Raw genomic sequence first — 22,718 nt, 5'->3', positions numbered from 1 at the left:
ATTACCATCCCAACTTTGCCATAACAACTCTGCACTACTACTGCGCACTGTTGGCTGTTTTGTAGTCTAACCATGCACTCTGATGAACTGGTGATTTTGGTCATTCTGTATGTTCTACATAGAATCCTCCTTTCCATTGACTACAAAGATCAACTGCTTATTCTTACAAACTCATCTTCTCTCTATGTATTTCCCAGTAGTCCATATATTCAAAGTTTTCCCTCCCCTGCCTAAGTTAAGAAAGAATGCATTGTTCTTTGAGTGAGCGCTCTAGATTTTATATACAATTTCACTCTTGCATGTCACATTTGATTTCATTTATTTTGTGTGTGCCTGTTCCTCCACTAGGCTGTTAAATTCTAGAGTTCAGAGACTTGATTAGGAATGGGGCCTATTCTCTTGAAGATACTCCTCTAGGTACTGTGGATGTACCAGTTAAGTCTGCATAGTCTCTTGCTTGTGGAACATGTGTTTCAGTAAAGAGAACACATAAAGCACAAATAAATATATGTTATTCCTGGAAGTAATAATTCTGCTGAGAATAAACAAAATGTTAGGGAAACAAAATAGTAATACAGGTGCTGTTTCAGATAGAGTGGCCAGAGTTGAGGCTTATTGTGGTGATGATAATGGATTAAGAACATGGTTCGAGCCCTGGATGGTGTAGCTCAGTGGATTGAGCGCAGGCCTGCGAACCAGACGATCGCGGTTCGATTCCCAGTCAGGGCACATGCTTGGGTTGCAGGCCAGTTTCCGGCAGGGGCCAGTTCCCTGCAGGGAATGCACGAGAAGCAACCATACATTGATGTTTCCTTCCTCTCTCCTTCTCTTCCCCTCTAAAGATAAATAAATAAAATATAAAAAAAAAAAAAAAGAACATGGTTCGAATTATGAGGGAAGCTATTTTAAATAAACATTAAGAAGATTGTGATTAAATTAAGTAGACTGAAAATTCACCATTACGGTTCTCTGAAAATATAGCTATGTCTCCAAGCATGAGGAGGCTAGATATGCTACATTATGATTGCCACTATTTCTTATTTTCCAGGCATTTTATAATTAAATGGGTATGGAAAAGTATGTTTTGGAGAGAGTGTGTGCCTGTATGTGTGTAGAGCTTGTGGGAGGGAGCTCATGGCTACACATCAGAATGGCGCAGAGGAGATTTGTTATAAGATTACAGTGGAGTGGTTCTACTGAAATAGTCTATTCCCGACTTTTATGAATTTATGATCCTCATTACTTAATAGTTCTGAGAAATATATAAAAAACTTTAATGTTTTATATTTTTAACACTTAGCACATGGAAATCTTAAACACATATTGAATACGACTGTTCTACTACAAATGAGCACTTTGCAAGTTTTGTTTGGTGGTATTTTTTTGGCAAACAATAATTGCATCAGTGGGAAGGGAAGAGTTCTGAGAAGTTATTTAAACTAGGCAGACTTCTAAAATTAGTAATCTTTACCTTTTTTATTTTTGTAACCAAATTTTTTATTTTTTATATATGTTCATTATTTATTCACAAATTTTTAAAAAGATTGATTTATTTATCTTTAGAGAGGAAGGGAAGGAGAGAGGGAGAGAAGTATCAATGTATGGTTGCCTCCAGTGCATCCCCCGCTGGGAACTGGCCTGCAACCCAGGCATGTGCCCCGACTGGGAATTGAACCATGCTACTTTGGTTTGCAGGCCTGTGCCCAATCCACTAAGCTACACCAGCCAGGGCTATTCACAATTTTTTTTAATAGATTTTATTTATTTATCTTTAGAGAGAAAGGGAAGGAGAGAAGGAGAGGAACCTCAATGTATGGTTGCCTCTCGTGAGCCCCCTGCTGGGGACTGGCCTGCAACTCAGGCATGTGCCCTGACTGAGAATCAAACCTTGATCGTGTGGTTTTCAGGCCTGTGCTCAATCCACTGAGCTACACCATCCAGGGCCTCACAAAATTTTTTAAAAAGGACTATTGAGAGATCTTACCTATTTGGGTTGATGCCTTGTTTGTTAAGGTGATTTAAGCTTTATGTTATGGAATGGGAGGACAGTTCACTGGTAGTCTAATGTTTACAGCTCATGCTGTGTTTGTTGGTGGAAGTGATGCACTTAGCATTTAGATAGTTGCTCCTCTTCCTAGAGAGCATATGCTTCTAAGTGAGAAAGAAAATAATGGGTAAACTATGTTTGAAGTTATTATGGACAGATACCTAGTTTTGATCTTTGATTATAAGACTGCAATTATTATGTTATAGCCACCATTGGATGCTAATAAATGTTGTGCCATAAATGTAATACTGGATATAAAAATCCTTAATAATATCTTCCAGAGTAACAACATTCTGCCCATTTAAAGGACTAGCAACCTGTGAATTGATGTTATTAGGCTAGACTTTAGTGTGCCTAGAAACTTTAAAACCATCACACCGGTTTAAAAACTAGTGTGTACCTCTACTTGTCTTAATTTTATAGTGATTTAGCTAATCTCATTTATTATGTTGTTTTAAAAAAATAATGAAAGGATCTTATCAGCCACATCCGTTTAAAAATTACTGTGTACCTCTATGTGTCTTAGTTTTATAGTGGGTTAGCTAATTCCATTTATTGTGTTGTTTTGAAAAAATAATTAAAAGATCTTATCATGCAATTATGTGTTTGCTCTGAATCCATACTTCTGCCCAGATTATCTTTAGTAATCTTTATTACACTGTCTGTAAGAATCTATTTGCCCATTTCTATCATTGAGCTGAATTTCATGGAGTCTATTTATGTAATTAATAATGTAGCACTTTGGGATTTTTCCAAGGATGGTGTGATACAAAGTAATCCTGGCCAAAATACATTTCTTATTTTAATACAAGAGTGCTTTATCAGAAAATCCTTTGAAGGAATATTAAAATTGGGTTAAGCCAAGAGTTTGGCATTCTGTTATAACAAACAAGAACTAAGATTTTCTAATAAAAAAGTATTTTTTAAATATATAATGTAGACAGGGTAATAAATTTTTGGATCACTTAAGAGTTCTCACATAATTTTTAAAAAATCACAATTTTCTCCTTAACATTGCTTTATTTGAAAATTAATATATAAAACAGTTTTTTAAAAATAAAATGGTGGAAAATATATTTTGCCAGGTGAATAATACAACATAGTCATAGAAAGAAGTTTAAAAAAGTACTACTTTCAAAGTCTTAAATTATATATTTGTCTTTATTAAAAGGGTTCTAATGAGTGTTTGGCAGTAAATGGAGTAGTTGTCTTTTTCTAAACAGACTTTACCAGTCTGTTTCCCTTCTCCCCAATCCAATAAATTAATAACTATTTGGCCTTCTTTAAGTAATTCCTCTCAATCATTTCTAGTCTGTAGGATGTTTCCATTGGTAGTTTATAAGCATATATAAATATATAGATGGAGAATTGGATTTTAAGATACAAATATAATAAGCCCTGGCTGGCGTAGCTCAGTGGATTGAGCGCGGGCCTGTGAACCAGACGATCGCGGTTCGATTCCCAGTCAGGGCACATTCCTGGGTTGCAGGCCGGATCCTTGCAGGCTAACTACCAGCAGGGGACACACGAAAGGCAACCATACATTGATGTTTCTCTCCCTCTCTCCTTCCCCTCTAAAGATATATAAATAAATAAAATCTTTAAAAAAAAAGATACAAATATAATAAAATATATCAGTGGGTGTTAAACCTATTTGTAATTAAATATGACTAAGATTTGTACCACTGCAAATTTATGATGGCAAAACTTAGGATTCAACAATACCAAGCTGTTCTTCTATTCTCCTACTCTCACAGAAAAATATAGAGCAGTGCATTTAAAATTAATTTTATTTCCTCAGATTTCTGACAAACCATTCTACATCACTCAGTGGACTTCTATTACAAAAAGGCAATAAATCACAGATTGAACGTGTTTAAGTCAGTGTATCAAACCTAAAAACCTACTGTGTCCATGACCACACTTTCCTGGGCCCACCGGTTACATTATAAGAACTGGTTCTCCTATTTAAATTTTGTTCCCACTTATTTTCTGTATCACACCTACCATTTCAACACTCTTCTACAATCGGTCATAACATCTATCCCTTTTATCTTAATGCACCTCCTATCGTTTAGACACTTTCAATTCTTAGTAATATAAATAAAATATTATAAAACTAAAAAAAAAATACAAGCAAACAACAAAAAATATATACCGCCTCTGTAAACTTGACTGTACTTTGTAGCTACATTCCATCCTAGGCCTTTCTTCATTATGTTTCTCCCATTTCATTTTCACTATTTCATACATTTCTCAACCGCCTTGTCCTTCTTTGAAAAACTTCAATTTCACTTCCAAGCCCATGGTACCACCAAAAATGTGTTTTCTTTGAACTCAGTGATTCTGTTGATTTTAATGTATCTAGTGGGCATTGTGTTAGACATCATTTTACTTGACCTGTCAGAAAAATTCTGTGCCATTGAATATTTCCCTCTTACATAAATATGTACCCTGGGATTTTATTATTCCATTCTTTCCTGTGTTTTCTCCTGTAATTTATCTATTCCTTCATTCTTTTTGTTGGCTGATTCAACTTACTTTTTTTTACATTTTTTCTAGTAGTCAACTCTAGATTATTTGACTCTATTGTATGTTTTCCAGTTGCAGTGCTGATAATTTATACAGAGGATAGTTGATTTCTAAATTTACATGTCTTGTTGAGTTCCATACATTTTAATCACATCCTCAGAGCGATATTCAAAGTAAAACCAAAGGCAAATATCAAACCCAGGAAATTCCAGGCCTTTTATCTACTGAGCGACAGAGCAGAAAACATTTACTTTGAGGGGATGACTAGAAGGATGGAGAGATGAAGAATATGAGGAACACAAGAAACATGGTCAAAGAAGTAAGGGAAGATCAGGAGTTCAGTTCGGGCTATGACAGGTAGGCTCTTATTAGATGTCCAAGTGGAGATGTCAGAAATATAGCTGATTCTCTGGCTGGTGTAGCTCAGTGGATTGAGGATGGGCTGTAAACCAAAGTGTCACCAATTTGATTATAAGTCAGGGCACATCCCTGGGTTGCGGGCCAGGTCTCCAGTGGGGGCCACATGACAGGCAACCAGACATTGATATTTCTCTCCCTGTCTTTCTCCCTCCCTTCCCCTCTCTCTCAAAATAAATAAATAAAAATAAAATCTTTAAAAAAGTACAGTTGAAGATATGATTCTGAAGTCTGATGGTGCAGAATGGCTAGAGATATAAGTATGAGAGTTCTTACGAGAAAGGTGGCCCTAAAGTCCAGTAGGCTGGGTAAGATCGCTGTGGGAGTGAGCTGTATGGAAGAAGGGTAAGGGCTCAATGTCTTGGAAACTCACATTTGGGAAGTGAGAATATGAAGAGGAATAAATAAAGAAGATGGAACAGGGGTGGCTGGACAAGGAAAGAAAAATCCACAGAGTAAGACAGTTCTAGAAAGCAAGCGAAGGAAGGATAAGTGCTTCTTTTTCAACCACCATCGCCGTAGTCAGAGGGAACTCCTTCTCTCTGATGGCTGAGACCTTAACAGTCACTCTGTTTGTTTTTTATCTCACACCCAACATTTTTTCTATCAGAAAGTCTTTCAGCTCTAACAGATATTCCAACTCCACTGCTACCCCTCTGCTCTATGCCATTATCAACTCCCTCCTGGATCGCTACGGGATACTTTTTACTGGTTCCTCTAATTTTACCCTCACCTTATTTGACCTATTTGCAGTAGCTAGAATGATTCTACTTGAATGTAATTCAGATAATGGTGTTTCTCTGAGAAGAAACTTTCAGTGTTTTAACAGGTCTCTCAGTGTGAAAAACAAAGATCAAACAAATGTCCCAAATGCAAGTTTATCTGCCCCTATTGCCTGCCTCACTGCATTTTCTGCTAAACTCCTGGCCAGGCTCAGTTCAGTCATACTGGTCTCCTTGGTATTTTTGACAATGCCAAGAACTCTTACACCTCAGGAAATGTGCAGTTGTTTTTCACTCCTAGAACATGTTTTCCCCAGATATGCAAGGTCTCTCCAGAAGGTATCCATCCATATAATATGAAAGATAGAGACATTTATTGAAGAAGATACAAGATACAAGAACATTTGTGCATAAGATAATGATAAGTCATTCCCTTCAAAGTAGGCACCTTGGGGCCTCACACAGTTCTCCCAGTCACCACCAGCTGCCCTGTTGTATTTTCCTGAATCTCATCAACGGTCTGAAATCTCTTCCCTTTCAAAGGTGATTTTAGTTTTGGGAAAAGCCGTCACAGGATGGACTGTAGGGGGCTGAGTCATCCAGGTGATTTAATGTTTCATCAAAACACTCTGCACAAGAGGTGATACATGAGCGGGCACATTGTTGTGATGAAGCTGCTTGGACAATCCTCTCATCACACTCAGAATTTTATTCAAAAATCATTTTATTGTACTACACCTATCTAAAAGTACAGTCATTCACTGTGAAAATACCATGTTCTTTTTCTAAACATGCAAATCATGTATTATAGAAATATATACTTGAACCCTATATAATCTTATTAACCAGTGTCACCCCAATAAACATAATTAAAAATGAATAAATGCACAAGTAGAACATTAACATTTATTCAGTATTTTCTTTCCATAAGGGCATATTTTTTTCTGTTTTGTTCATCCTTTATATTGTTACCTGTAGCAATCCCTGACCCATAAAAGTAACCTGTATATATTTATTGAAAGAATAATGACCAAATAAATGAGTAGCAAAAGAGGAGGTGAGAGATAGAGAGAGATTTTAATTACAAATACCTCTTTAAAATATTTAAGCCTGCTTGTCCTATAATTATGAAAGAAAAAAATATTTTTGAAACACATTATTTATATTTAAAATTTACTTTAAATGAAAATAGATACTCCAAATTAAAAATAAATCATAGAAAACTCAATTAATTAACAAAAGAGAGAATAGCATTCAAACACAAAGGCAGGAAGGGTTAGGATAAGAGAATTGGAACACGAAAGTGTTCGGGTCTAATAAAATCATACATGGGATTAGCTGGTCCAACAAATGTTCATTTGTCAATATTCATTTTCTCAAAATTTTACTCTGGGATTAATGCTTACAGGAAAAATAAATTCTTTATATTTTTACTATGTGTATACATTTTACCAAAATTTATTGGTATTAATACAGTTCTGCAGGTCTTTGTGTGTGTGTGTTGGTTACTTTTTATTAGAAATATATTTCAAAGCTATTTTTAGTTTGAGACCCTGAAACTTTTAGACAGAGTGAACTGTGCATGAATATTAATTGAGAACTCACAGAGTGCACAGTTTCTACTTAAAAACAGAAAGCAAGATAATTCTTTCGGGGTTGCCTGGTAACTAATAAGGACTATGTCAAATTGAAAGACGGGTCTGACTGAAGCAATCTTTGAATAAATAATAGAATTGAGATAGGGACCAAGTGTAAGTTTAATTGAAGGAAAGACATTGAAGGGACATTGAAATGTCCCTTGCGTTTTTGGTGAATTCTCCACTGTTTGCTCATAAGCTGTTCCCCCCAGCAACAATTTATCATTAATGTATAGATATCGAAAGCAAATTCTAAAGACATTATTCATAATCTGTTGGAATTCAATAGAATGGCCTAAGGCATTTGAGGGGCATGGTAAGTTATTTTTTATTCATTAACCATTTGTTCATTTATTTATACATTCATATTCATATAATGTATTGATTTCTTAGAGGAATTTGTGTTCACTAAGAGCGATTGCTCCTCAATAAAAGATTTGACATAATTATTCATTAAGATGAGAATTGTATTACAATGATCCCTGGGTATATGTACAGCAAAACATTTAGAGCAGTCTTTAGTTTCACTGGTAATTTATATCATGCTGCTGAACACCTACGTACAGATTTTGATCTATTTCTGTTTTAATTCCAGCAGGAAAGAAGTCAAGAAAGTTCAAGAATCAAAGGTAAGGAATGATTGCTTTAAGTTTATAGTCTCATAAATTTGTGCAAGCATGAGTGAAGAAATATAAAGTATGTGATGCCAGTTTGAGCATATAGGAACAACTTAGAAGAGAAGGAGAACTAATCTTCATTGTGATTTGAAACCTTGTGAGCCCTTTGGGGAAACTTTAACCCAACTTTCTGTGTGTTCCGTGAATTGTTCTCACGGAACTCCTCCACCAAGCATTGTGCGTAAGAATGGTGCCCACCACTCTGTGATGATATAGAAGATGAACCTTTTCAAATACACCTAAAGGAGAACCAGTTGTTTAGTCATTCTTATCTCACTTTATTTTCTGTTGAAAAGCAAGAAAAAAAATATCTATTTCTATATTAAATTTGGTGATAGCTTGTAGTGTGGCATAATCAACTCTAGTGAGACCCAGGGAGACCATTTTTTCCCATGAAGACATTGTGAAGTTTTGAAGTTTGCTTATTGTGATGGCAAATGACTCCAGGTAGATTGTAACCTTACCAAACTGTGCTGTTTGTCAGCAAACCAAAGTATGGCTTTTTATCTTATATGTGAAATTATTATACTTATTTATCCCCCAAACACTCATATTAACTCAAAGTTTTATGCTTTTGTGTTGCAAAAGGGAATTTCTACTCCAAGGTGTGCTGGATGAAGTGCATTTAAATGTTGTCAGCACTGTAAGCATGCTGAGTGCACGTCTTTCTTCTCATGAAAGGTCCTGGTGTTTCAGGTTAACCTTAAATCATATTTATAATTCTATTATAGTTGAAATAGGTTTAGTGTAGGTTTCTTCTTGATGCTTTATTGCCTTGGGGTACATAAATCATACTGTCTGAAGTAGTAGAACTTATTTACCAACTGCTGTCTAAGAACATGTTTTCTTTTATTATGTAATAAAATTTTCAAGATGATGTGTGTCACTGCTTTCAATGTTGCTGGCTGACACATGGTTCAGAACTGTCACACTCTGGCTTGTAAGCTACCGTATTCTAAATAAGTCAGAGGTGCGCAGTTACATCAAGACCGTGTGTGTAGCTCTGCTTAGAGGAACTCTATGTTTTTGCCCATTTGCGGGAATCATCTTGAAATGTTATCTTACTGAAAATTATGGATAACCGTTTTAAAATGTTTTATATGTCAATATTAAGATAAAACATTTTGAGCCATGGAAGCTATAGTTTACCCATTGGTAGATAACAAAAAATTCTGAAAATCAAATATTGTACCTTACTTGGTAACTGATTATTGAAATGTGAGCTATGCCTTCATGTGGTACTAGTAACTAATTTTCAGCTAGGAGTTCTCTGGGATAAGTGGTAATCAAATTTGCCAGATCTTGTTTATTATAATATCAGGTAGCATGCAGAGGAAATCTTTAATTTTCAAATTAAAGACTTCTATACCTTCTGTACTCTTTCTATACCTATTTCTGCTTATAACAACAATTTCAACCTCGTGATACCAGTGACCTTGAAATGATATTAACAACACAAAGCACTCCAATGCAAAATTGATCCCTCTTTTTCTCCAGTGAAAAATTGATCTCTATATCTCATATAGAGATATATATTGAAGTATTTGGAAACTTGCAATTCTATTCTCTAATTGATTATTTGACATTCATACATGATCTTATTCTAGTATTTGGAAATACCATAAAATCTACATTTTTACTCTATTCTTATATTCTAAAGTTTACATGAAATTCACCTGACAAAGTGAATTTTGATTTAGTATGCTTTTAGATTCTCAATTGATTGTGTGTTTAGATTGCCTATTGTTACATGAGTTAAAGCCTACTCTTGAGGTTTAGGCTTTATTGTTTCAATGTTTTGATGAAACAATAACAGTTTTTGAGGAAAAAATAACAGTTTTTGACTGTCCACTTAGTCAAAGTTTTAATTTTCCCAAATAGTGCCAAATATTCACTGCAGTCAGAAGAATAATATCATTGTGGAAAGGTGGCATTGGTCATGCTCCTAAGTATCGCTTCTCTCTTGCTCTGTCGACTAGAGGTTACTTGACTCTCTGTTAACTAGAGAGACCCACCTGTTTTCATTATGTAGCATTTCCCTTCTCTTTTTCCAAATGGACACTCTTAGTTCTTCCCATTCAGAAGTGGTGGAAATACACTCCCTTTTCATTCCCAGTTATATTTTGGGTAACTCTCTAATATTTAAGGGATACTGAAGCCTGCAATTAGTTTCCTAATGGTCACATGTTATGTTCACACTATCTTTTCTTAAATATGAACAGATGTCAGACACTGTGCGAACTTTTTACATAAAATGTATGTTATCTCATTATAATACTCAAACACACATTATTAAGATTTAGCATTCAAACACTTCAGCATTTTGAAAAACTGCACACAAAGGAAATAGATCAATATTACCATTTTGTTCTATTATAAATTGGGTCATATTTTATTTAACCAATTACTGGTTGTACATGAGGTAAATTTAACATACTGTTGTTAGCAATGCTTTGTACATTTTCATGGATAAACATACACAACACTTTATATTAATTTCATTATTTGTGCATTATTTTTCCTCAATGGTTATAAATATCCTTTTTGCTGCTAATTTATATAAATACTGCTTGGTGCTTTTTAACTTTAAGAAAAAGATAACAATGTACAGGGGTAGATCCATATGTATCAGGCGGAGGAGGGGTACTTCTGTGTGGTTGGAATGAGAGACTCCTGTCTTGAGTTGCCTGAATATTTAAGTTCTTTTAATTGGAATAATCTCCCAGAATTCCTGAGATTAGCTCACTTCTCCAAGGTCAAGCTGCCAGTTAGGAACTGTGAGTGGGTGGGAACTGACTTTCAAATTCTTGTTTCTAAAAGCTATTGAATGCATTACATTTACAAATGAAAATAGTATGTAATACTAAAAGATGGTAATTCATATAAATGAACCCTCTAGGAATCTCTTTGTCTAATTATTTCATGGCTTTATGTTTAGAAAATAAAATATATTCTTATCTTTGTATGAAATGGTATCTTTATTATTATGTGAAATTCAAAGTCACCATATTTTCAATGGATTATAATGTTATGTTCTTTGGTATTCAATTAAGAAAGCAATTGCTGGGACAAACAATTGTTTGTAGGATTTATAAAAAATATGGGTTTTGTCTATCATATTTAGTAGTTATAATCCTTATGGAGACTCGGTACCTAAAATACAAAAAAATTCACCTCTAGAAAATGTCAGCCAAAGTATCGATAGTTTTGTCTGTTTGCTTTCAGTGAACAGTAATTCCGAATAAACCCCAGACAAGTGTATTTATTAGGGCATATTTATAATAATAATTCTTTAAAAATAATTAACTGTTATAAAAATGTGAGGGGATAATTGTTTTATATACATTTTACACCATAACGATTGTAATAGATGAGAACAATTCTATTTTTACTCTACTTGATTTATTAAAAACAAAATTTGGAAATTAAATGAGGGCAAAATGTATTCCATGAGTGATTATTGATTACCTTGAAGAAAAAAATGCTGTCATATATGTACATCTTAATAATATATGACTTACTAGCAACTCTTCAATTACTAAAATGAATATCTTGTATTTCAATCCATTTTACTGTAGACCTAACTTAACAATATGAATACAAATTGACTTTTGAGTAACAAATCAATTAAAAATGTAATTCTTAATTATTGTGAACACATTGTCAGACTTTTATGATTTAATTAGCTGACATCTGTTTCATTTATGATCTTTTACTATTAAAATATGGTCATATTTCCTTATGCAAGTAATGTTTTGTGAATTTTTGTGGTAATGTGAGTTTTTGAAAATATAACACACAAACACAAAATGTGAAAGTACTAAATATAATATTACTTGGATAGTAATTGTTACTTTGACAGACTTTTAAACATATAACAATTTTTATTCTAATGTATAATTCTGTAAAAGAAAAGTAAATTAATGGAAATATTTTTACTGGAGATAACCTAAATAATACCTCCAAAGGCCTTACTTGATAACTTTCAAGAAATATTGATTTCATTGAATACATGTTCAGAGCATAACTTTCCTCTGATAATTAAAATAATGCTCATTTTTTATTCTTTAAAAAACATTATTTAAACAACTTGGTAAATTTTAGATTGTCCTGACACGTCCTCATGCCAGAGAACACAGGAAGACAACATTTCTCTACCAAATGACGCTGTTATCATCAACCACAAGATGTTTCAAAAAGTATTTGATCGTGTTCTTCTTTTATGACAAGAAGTGCTCAATGTATATTTTATGTCAATCGCATCATCATTCTCCCCTCTTTTTGCATATATTCTCTAGTTTTCCAAAGGATACCAGTAAATCATCTCATCCAATGGGTCATTTACAGGGTTAGGCGGAAGGAGGTTTACAGTTGTTGTTCATAGGGAAGAAAAACATGAAGGTTATAATTACAATTGCTTTAACTGTGTTGTGTGTGCTCACAACTGTAAACCTGCTTTTGCCAGCCATTGTATTTTGGTTTCTGGGTGATTCGGAAGCTGACTTTGGGCACCGGGGCAGTGCTATACAAATGAATTAAGGAATAATAGGTTTGGTGCATTTGGGGAAAACAACCCAGAATGACTGCATTTAATTTTTTTCTCTGAATTAATAATGATTTAATGCTGTGTGTAACATCAGATGAATAGGGTTTATCAACTTCTTTATGTAATTCAATAGTCTTTTACCTGCACACTTATACCTCAACATTCATCTTCTCTTCAATCACCAATACAAATACCTTTATTCTGGACTTTTAATAGAGCTAAATGGTCTCTTGAATAAGTTTTTAAAAAATTTTCACAAACTGTCTCCTGAATATCGTGTTTCAAAAAATCTCAAGTAGTACTAACCAAAATGTATTTCGTGGCTTCATTTACTCAGCTTGACAAAATAATTTTACTTGCAATGGTTAGCCTTTGTGAAAAAACAGCTCTTGAAATGCTCCGGTGAAAATTACATTTTTTGACACAAGGCTCTGTTTTATCTGTCAGTGAAAAATTATATGGTCTATCCTTTCCTTTTCATGTATTCCCAGGCGCCTTCAACATAAAAATCGACTACATTAAAGAAAGTATATTTAGTTGGTTTTTTAAATAATTATTTCTGCCTTCTTATCTAAGTTCTTAACTTATAATGTACTAGTACTTAAGTTTTTTGTAGTCGCTTGAAATTTTTGCAGTATGAAGGATATAAATGTTATATAAAAAGCATTTGTAACTCTGCAAGTAGTTATATTTAGTAACTTCTCTTAGGCAAAGTTGTACATCTGTTTGTCTAACTGTGATGGATTACTTAACTTGGAGTTTTACCTATTATGTCAAAGACCAAGTAATTTCATTTTTAAATTATTGTAGGATGCATTTCATACTTGAACTCATTACATGGGTAACACTTTTTTAATTCCTTAGAGGATAAAGAGTAAAAATTTTTACTGGAAAAAATTATATCATTGTGTCTCAAATGATCAGTACATAAAATCCTTGTCCATTGGACATTGGAAAATAAGGCAAAAACTCTTGTCAAATATAGACTGTGATATTGCAAAATTTCTATATAATTCTCTAGGAATACTTACCTTTGCTTCATAAAACATATACATTGTATTTGACCAAGGGTCTCTTTCTCTCCATTAATCCCCTTTCGGGAAACAGCTAGTCTCAAAATGCTGGAGTTTTAGAAACACATTCTGAGAAGCACTGGTTTATGTAATATTTTTCAAGATAGATCATGGGGTGTAGACTCAACATACCTAGGCTCAATTATTTATCCTCACTAAAGGACTGTAATATGAATATAATATACCACAAAATGCGATGTCAAAGATCAAACGAGGTAAAGTATATGACCCTTTTGAGTAGAATGAAAACTCTTGGTTTATGTGAGCTATTATTTCAATATGTTTTGAAATGTCTGCAACCATTTATAATGCATCCATGGTAGAAAAATATTTATAAAAATAAGCTTAAATTTTATAAAATGTTAATATTAGAGGTCAAGACATATTGATTTTATTTTGCCTTATTTCTTTGCATAGTTCTAGTTTATAATCCACATTATTTTCTAAACTTGGAGGCATCTGACTTATTAAATAACCTCTAGGTGTCCTGTCATATTTATTCTTAGACTACCATTATTTTTATCATACATATATCATGATGTACGCACCACCATAGAAAGAAAATAGTGTGATATAGTGGACACTGCTTTCAACATAACATATGGAAGATGGGTGTACTTGAGTGCACTAACATCCTCATCTGCATAAAATGTGGGTAATAATAGTTCCTTCTCAATGTTAATAACTTGTTTTGTGATTAAACAAGTTACTAAATACAGAGAACTTAGCAAGAATTGTGCATGGTCTGAGAGTTTACCCTCCTCACAATCTAACAAGTGAACTTCATCATTGCCTGCATGCTGACAGAAGACATGAGGCTCCGGTGTTGAGACCAAGAGCAGTTTATTACTCAGTGGCAGCAGCAAGGAGTGTACCAGCATGTGAGGCTGTTCCCGTTGGACTGTGAGAAGAGGGCCAGGTGATACCTGTATATGCAGCAGTTTCCATCATTAGAGAGGACTGCTCCCCTCTGCCCTCATCAGCTCAGAAAGACAAATATTTTATAATGAACAGAAAACACATTTGCTCGATAGAAAGAACTTTGCTTTATTACATTTGGCAGGAAATGAATTTTGCTCCTTGCTCCAGAGGGAGGCACCCTTTCTATTTTCCAAGGAGATGGACTGTACAAAATCCCTGAAAAGAAAGCCTACGATAAAAAAACAGTGTTTCTTCAATTAAGACTAGCAGAAATGGAAGAGACCCATGGAGAATTGTCTCTCAGGGCACTTAGAGTCCTAGGGGTACAAAACACACCTACTCAATAAACACTTATAATTGCCATCACCACAGTCATGGCCATCATTCAGAGAGTATTTTTTCCTTCGTTATCCTCTGGGGTGCAAGTGAAAGTTAGAGTAATGCATCTGCAGCGTTCTCCTGTTCACAGCGTCTCTGTTGTTCTTCGTGACAGGATATTTCAATAAGTTTGCTTCTAAGGTAAAAGAACTATATAAATATACAGTATATAGACCAATGCATAGAGAAAGACATTAATTTTTTTCTTTCTATGTTAATGCATGGTCATTTAAAAAGTCATATAAATTCAGAATTTAAAAGAATAATTACAGTAATTTACAATTTCTGTGTGATTAATAAGTGCTAGTTCCTATGCAAGGAACTTCATGTGATTCATCTTCATTTTATATATATATATATATATATATATATATATATATATATATATATATATTTAACATTTTTGAATGCTTCTTTATTGATAGTTCTTATGCTGAGTGCTTCCCATGAATTATTTTATATAACTCTTAGAAGAATTTTATAAACAAAAAAGAGTAAATTTGACTGTCAGTATATTTACAGGCATGGGCAAATGTAGGTTTAGAGTTGTTTAGATGGGAAATAAAATGATAATTAATAACTAATAGTACAAGAATTAACTGTGTTTCATGTAAACCTGCTTTTGCCCACTGTTGTATATTTGCCACCATGGCCATTTCCACATATGTGAATTAAACATTCTTGTATTTGCATATATTTCTGCAAAAAGAACTTCACTGTTCTCTTGGAAATGTTCATGGATAGCCTTGTTTCTCAAATATTTGCAATCACTTTGTAGTAAATACTATGAATTAGTTTGCCAAACAACCCTTACAAACATCAATTAGCATGCCTTTTTTATAGTCTTGTTAGTAAGTCTAGTGATTTAAAAGCTGCATTTCCCAGGTTCCCTTGCAGTTAGACTCCTGGATATGTTATAGGTTTCTCCTAACAGATTCAAGCAAGCATGACCTTTTATGAAATTCTTATAGGAAAACAAGCACAATTTTGGGTAAAGGAATTTTCCTCTCATGGATTATGGCCAACACGTTGTATATCTGAATCCAACAGCTAGGGTGACAGCTTCCCTTTGGGAATTGTTTTAAAGCTCTTCCCTGGGAAGTGGCTTGTGCAGGTCCTGGAAGCTGGCGTAGGGCCACTGTTAGGGAATTCTGGGGTCCAAAAACCGGGGCAAGGTTCAGAAGGGAGCCACACACAAACTTGGACTTAGCCCCATGAACTGCCCCATGAGCTGACTGCCTTGCCAAGAGGTGCACAGCTGAAGGAGAGGGCCAGAGGGGATGCTTAAAGCAAGGGGCCCAGGTCAGGAACCCAATTTCCTGGTCCCTGTCAGTATTGTTTGAGAGGCTATAATGAGTTGAAAAATACCACTTCAGAAAGATGTAATGAGTAGAAATGTTTGAATTAGGAGAAGCTTGGAAAAAAGGAGTGCATTTGGAGAAACAATGACTTACATGGGATAAACCCAAATTTTGACAAACTGGAAGGTGCCATGGACTTATCAAATCTTTATAGACAGAGTCTGACAGGAGTAACACCTGCTTGACTGTGGTTAGTAGGGGACGTTACTGTCTCACACTTGATGGACAGTGATTTGAACATTTCACCACAACTGTTATATGGTGTTTTTCAGTGTGATATTGTTATATTACAGAACTACAAGCTTATGCTTCTGTATTAAAATATTTTGTAATAAGAAAGGCTGCGCTATTTGTCCCGGACCCCTATGGAAGGTGCTATCCACTGTTGTCTCGTTTCCTAACATATTTTACATTCTTGTTGACTCTGTCTTCTTTTTATTCTTTTATGTTGACTTAGTAAGTAGTCTGCTGAATATATAGAATTAAACAGTGAGAAAGTGAAGAAAATCATGTGCCTTCCAGTAGACCAATGTTGTTCATGGTCCAAGATTAGCCTGATTTAAACTGCGCTTCACAGTGGCAATGGAAACCATACGTTGAGTCACAGTACTTTTGTCGCATACCTAACGTAACTTCCCCTTTACATGATCATCTCTTAGGAAGCAGGCATCTTTTATAAGAGATTTAATGTAATATAATAGAATTTGGAAATATCAGCAGACACTGTTAGTAAAAATGCTTCCCTTATACTTGAGGGCTCCGAGTCTTCAGTGAAATCTGACGACAACAAAAACACAGTCAGGTAGAGATGATGCAAAGACTTTGGCTATTGCCCAGTCCTTCTGGAAGGAACTCGCTGGCAGCTAGTCTACAGGATGACAGCATCCAGCCCATCTGGCATGTGGTCTGCACACCGCAGGCCCCATGATCTCGGTCACAGCAGGAGGAGCCTGCCCAGGTAACCACACAGGAACTTGCAAAAGACTGACTTGAAGGGAAAATAATTTCATAGTAAGGAGGAAGAGAATTTTACCTTCTTCATCCAGATTTCTTAAAACTTTACTTTAAACCATTTAACTAAGTTGTTAAACCCATGTTCAATTTGCAGGGTAACCTTCCTCCTTGGAATTTATCAGGGCAGTTGCAGGAGTTCATGAAGTCACAAAGACAGTGTCAACCAGGGCGGCTGATGAACTGATAATTAGTGTAGATTTTTCCCCAGAAGATGCTGAAATGGGTCAGAAAAAATAGCTTTAACTCTAAGGCTACTCCTTCCACACCTGAAAATCCATTCTAATTTTCTTTCACTTCACAAATTATGCTGTGGCTATGTTGTCAACCATATTTTATCTAAAATTCTGTATCAAGATTATATAAAATTATGAACATGGTCCAAAAAGGGCCAAACCTCAAATATAATTATAAATCTCATTCTTATTTGAAGCCTGGGGAAGCCATTAAAGAAATTTAATCAGAAAACTAAATCCCCATGTAAGTTAAAACCCAAAGACATTAAAGTCTAAATGAATTAAAACTCAAAAAAAAAATCAATTATCTAGTTCCTTTAAATCCAAAGAAAATAGACTTTTCCCCACTTCTTATCCCAGGCAGCATAAGCTTTGTGGGATTTCAGAGGATGGTTGTGGTACAGCTTCTTCAGCAGTGGACTTGGGCATCTGTTCTCCACTGGGTTGATGTGGTTTTCTCAGATCAAAATCTCAGTTAGATCAATACCTGCTCTGATGTGCTTCTCTTTTAGAGAGTCCAAAAATTATCATAATCCTTATTCTTATCCAAGAAAAATGTTAAAGAAGCTTATTTCTGGAACCCAGATGAAGTCAGTCCACACAGAATTCTGTTTTCAGAACCTAAGATTTAGGTTTGGCAAAAACTAAAACAGAACCTCAGTGCTACCTGAAATATGAAGCTAGAGAGTCAAAATATGCCCTATTTCAGCCATTCTGGGATGCCAGTCATTCCATACCCACTGCACACATCCACTAACTTTGGAGGTAATTTCAACCAGAGAAAAATACTCATCAGGAGATGATGGCTCAGTATTCACCATAAGTGGGAGAAAAGGTATCCCTTATGAACGCTCTTTTCTTTCTCGGATAATAGCTGCGGAGACATGACCACCTTCTTTTGGAGTTTGAAATATACAATATAACAATAATATACATATACAGCATACAAAAATATATAATAAAATGCCTTTAATCAGCCTTAATTTATGTAGTTGTCTTCCTCATTCAGCATATTAAAATATTTTAATTTCCTGTCTTAAGTAAATTTTCCTTAAAAACGGAGCTATTTGAAAGGCTATATGCTAATGCTTTACATTAAGCACATCCCTAGAAGGAGTACAAAAATAGGATATACAGGAAGAGAATGTTGGAGACCCATATATACAGTGCTCTACAAAGCTAGATATCACTTATTAAGACAAGTTAGATATTTGATCTACTGGACATCTTTAATGAAACCATTTAAAGCTACTTCATTGTGCAAATATGTCATCAATGGGAGAGAAGGAAGAAAAAGATGCATCTACATTTATCCATTGTCCTCCACATCTCTTAGTTCAAGGTTGCTGGAGAGGCACCAACTGCCTCACGCTTTCAGGTAGTGTGTGTGTGTACCCTGAGCTGGATCCAGTGCCTCGGTGTGCAATGTGTGGTGTCGCATATGTTACTGGGGCACGTGCCTGGATATCAGAGAACAAGAGCAGCCACCAAGGTCTTTACTGAGGGTGGTGGCAACTGGCTCTGTAACTAAGGAAACACATAAGTTGTTGTTTGAGTCCTTCGCTAGAAATGAATCAAGTAGGCAGCGGTGTGGAGTAATGAATCAGACTGAATCCAGTACCTTTCCTCTTTCCGTGAAGCCTGTGTGGACTCTATTGAGTGCTGAAGCGTCCATCCTCTCTGTGGACCAACTTGTACAGTGCCTTGTCACAAGAGGGTCATTGTACTGCCTGGTGACTGTGGAACAGTTTAGGCCATGAATTTTAAATCCCTCGGGATGGCTTTACTCCTGTTTTGGTTCTGTTATCACTCTCAGAAAACTCCTGACTTGGTTTAGAGAGTTTGCACTAAGAACACAGCGAGAGTGAGAGGTCTGCCGTGAGTTCTTCAAGTCACTGTCACTCGTATTTTGAATGTGTTAGATCCTGAATAATATTTCTAGCGGGTGTTTTTCTAATGCAATAATGGATGATAATTTCTACTGTTTTATTTTCTGCTCTTTTTCTTCTCTTTTTTGAAAAATCATTGGTAACTTGCTTATAAGGTTAGTCTCTTTCTCAACCACGTAAAAAATGTTAATTCTTAGAGAAATGCTTTGGTCCTCTTCCCATCCCTATGTTTCTGCCCAGGTTTGCTTATTTATTTATTTATGATACTTTAGATTCCGTATATTATTCTGAGTCTGCCAAATGTATCCATTGTTCAGACAATTCTTGTGCACTCTCATGTTTTTGGTTAGGGAATCCCATGCATGCAGGAGACATTGCCGTCTCACCACAGAATGGGCTGAATTTATCATCATCTCATCTGCCTTTACTGGCATACGTCTTCTCTATGCTGTGCTTTTTTTTCATGGTCTCAATTCCACAAATTCATCAAACATGGTCTTTCAAGGCACCACACATTTCCGAGTCGCTAATTAAATGTAACTTCATCATCTAAAATTATTGTGTTACTTTTAAAACCTCAGCCCTGTCGATTAACTCCATGAATTCAAGCCTAGTTCTTCCACTGTTTCCTCTTTAACCCTGAATGCAAAATGAAATTTGAAGCATCAACCCTAAGCCTGACAATAATAATTTAAAACCAGAACCTCTTTAGTATTTTGTAGTGTGCTTGGAATCCAGCTGCCTCGAAGTATAAAATCCATTCCCTGTAAACAAAGTTGAAAATCAAAATGCAGATGGCAAATAACTGTTCTGCTCTTTAAAGTCTCTCAGGTAGGTATACAGGAAGATTCCCTCTTCCGTACAGTTGAACTCTTGCTTCAGTAAAATCTGCTGACTCTGGTCTGTGCCGCCCGCTGGCAGCATCCACACATCACTGAAAATGGTGCAGGACATCCTCCAGCCAACCGCACTCAGAGCCAGGATTCCCCAGAATTGCCCCTACGAGGCTTTTGAGTGTGCTATGAAATGTGCTGCCCACATACAATGCATTTTGGTTTCTGAGATTTACGTGGCTTCTATTTCGCTTAAATCCAGGATGCCTAGTACCATTGCCAAGGTCAGTGCACTTTTGCTTAAGGCCTGGTGTTTGCAGACATGTCTGTATATCTCTTTTAAAAATTGTCCATGGATAACTTCTTCCTGTGCTCAATTACTGGCCAAGGCAGAAAAATAAATCACAAATGTTGGCTGTAAGGCTGTTGACAACCTAACATTCATTTACGTGCCCTAAACTAAGGCTCTACAAAAATAAGGGAAAAGACTCTTGTTTAGTAATGTCTGAACTAGAGCAATGCACCGTGACCCTAACCAGCAAAACCTAAATCAAGGAGACTGGGGAATAATCTTTTCCCTTTTTTTAAAGGAACTAAACAGAATGAGTTCAGTGTTTTGTTTTGTTTCCCCAAATTCACCTCTCACATTACTCCTGCCTCCTCCCCAGGGAAAAATGCAAATGAACAAAGACTCCAGGAGAGGTATGTGTTATGTTAATAGAGTCCCTCCTAAGGAAGGGACCAGTCCAGAGAGGCTGAAATTTCCTCCACTTCATCTTTCCTCTTCCTCACTCTGCTAATCTCAGCGGGGAGAGACTCAGTATTGTAGTGGTCACAGGGAATGTTAGGACTAAAACAGACATGTGTGAAGCTTTTCTGAGAGGTTGTGTTACGCTGAGTAAATTTTATAATCCTATAAGGTTTTAAAATTCTAATGAAATATATATAATATCATGTAGAGGAAACGGGTAAAAGCATGATTCTGGGAAAAAGCCTATAAACTCTCGATTTAATATCATTAAGCATTCAGATATGTGATATTCATTTGAAATGCATTTGCTATATCTAAATGTCTTATCTGATTTAACTGAAAAATAAAGTCTTCCATGAGACTTTCAAGTTTTGTCAAATGGTGGTTTTTCTACCCAATATTTAATCCTATTAGCAGAATAGGATTAAAATTCATATGCTTAGAACTATTTCCTTTTAATATTAGCCACATATTTTTGAATTGAAGAATAATCAGAATGTTTTAAGCTATGATTGAAATGAAATTTGGGTGACATTGTTTCATTTTTTAACTATGAGCTTTTTTTTTTTTTCTGTAGTGTGCATGCTTACTTGAAGAATTTAGGCATCTTCTGCATCAGAACATCTAAGATTACATCTAGGCAAGTGAATCAAGTGTTGTTAATTTGAAGAGTTAGAATAATGCTTATTAAAATTCAGTACTTTTACCTTTGACCAATCTTCAAGGTTTCTGTGTGTAGCATGTCCTCAAGATAAATATGTTTTTCCTTCCCCTACCCTGAAAGGCAAAACTGGAGTTTATGTCTAAGTTCAGTCCGCTGTCTTCCAGAAATACACCCACAGAGGTTCCTACAAGTTGTCTACCAATCTTTGACCTTCTCCAGATAGTGTATTTCTGCTATGTCCCTTGAAACACCATGCATCACAGAGGGATTTAGGGTCTATACGTTCTTAGAACATTAGTACAAGTGCAAAGTACTTACCCAGTCGTACCGAAGATGAAACTCATGAAATATTTTACCTGTCCTCTGGAAGTCTGTGAGTCAAAAATGCACAGGGAGAGAAATAGAACAACAGAATAAACAAGACTCTAGAGAGGAATAACAAATAACAGGTTTTAGGATGGTTTTTTGGACGAGTGACATTTGAAATGGTTCTCAAAAATTAGGCAAAGCTTGCAAGGTGCTTATAAAAGGGACATGTGTTCCTAATAAGTGATACAACTTAAACTTAAGTCTAGGAGTTAATATAGTAAAATGACAAGTACAGACTCATTGAGAGGGCTGAACAGAGACAAAGCTGGAAACAGAAAAAAAATGACATCTCCAAATTTTTGGAAAAATATGATTCTAAACATTCTGTCCTGCTGTTAGTTCAGCCATATGTTTTGGTTTTACTTTCGAAAATCTGGTCTCTGATTCAGGGGCTGATCTGTGGGAAGACTGTTCCAGAAACTCAAGTCAGACCTTTTGGTACATAACCCAGTGTGGCTCAGGTCAAGAGTGGCATTGAATATCTGGCGCCGGAGTTCCGCTAACTGAACCCCAGTCTTCCAGGCATCATTGCACTCTGGCTTTCACTATCATACACACTTCCATTACACTATAGCCAATGAGAAGGCAGCAAAACAAATACGTTCTTTCTTCCAGGGAGCTTCTATAAGCTCTTCTAGTGTCCCCGGCTTTTAT

The 22,718-nt window shown here is 35.5% G+C and overlaps 1 protein-coding gene across 4 annotated transcripts in view; it reads left to right on the top strand.

Annotated features, from left to right (window-relative positions):
* The window catches only part of FSTL5 (follistatin like 5), a 558,399-nt gene that overhangs the window by 104,423 nt on the left and 431,258 nt on the right, over positions 1-22,718 (top strand). For 2 of the 4 annotated variants that reach the window (XM_037058318.1, XM_037058316.1), the window contains exon 3: positions 7,954-7,984. In XM_037058318.1, the coding sequence (XP_036914213.1) occupies positions 7,954-7,984 (31 nt within the window). Of the gene's footprint in view, positions 1-7,950; positions 7,985-22,718 lie in introns of all 4 variants that reach the window. The other 2 variants (XM_037058317.1, XM_037058315.1) reach the window with 1 other exon arrangement.

This window comes from Sturnira hondurensis, unplaced genomic scaffold (genome assembly GCF_014824575.4).
Source record: "Sturnira hondurensis isolate 20B ecotype Veracruz unplaced genomic scaffold, ASM1482457v3 Scaffold0010128, whole genome shotgun sequence".
NCBI classification, from domain to species: domain Eukaryota; kingdom Metazoa; phylum Chordata; class Mammalia; order Chiroptera; family Phyllostomidae; genus Sturnira; species Sturnira hondurensis.
This window is presented reverse-complemented; position numbering and strand designations above follow the sequence as displayed.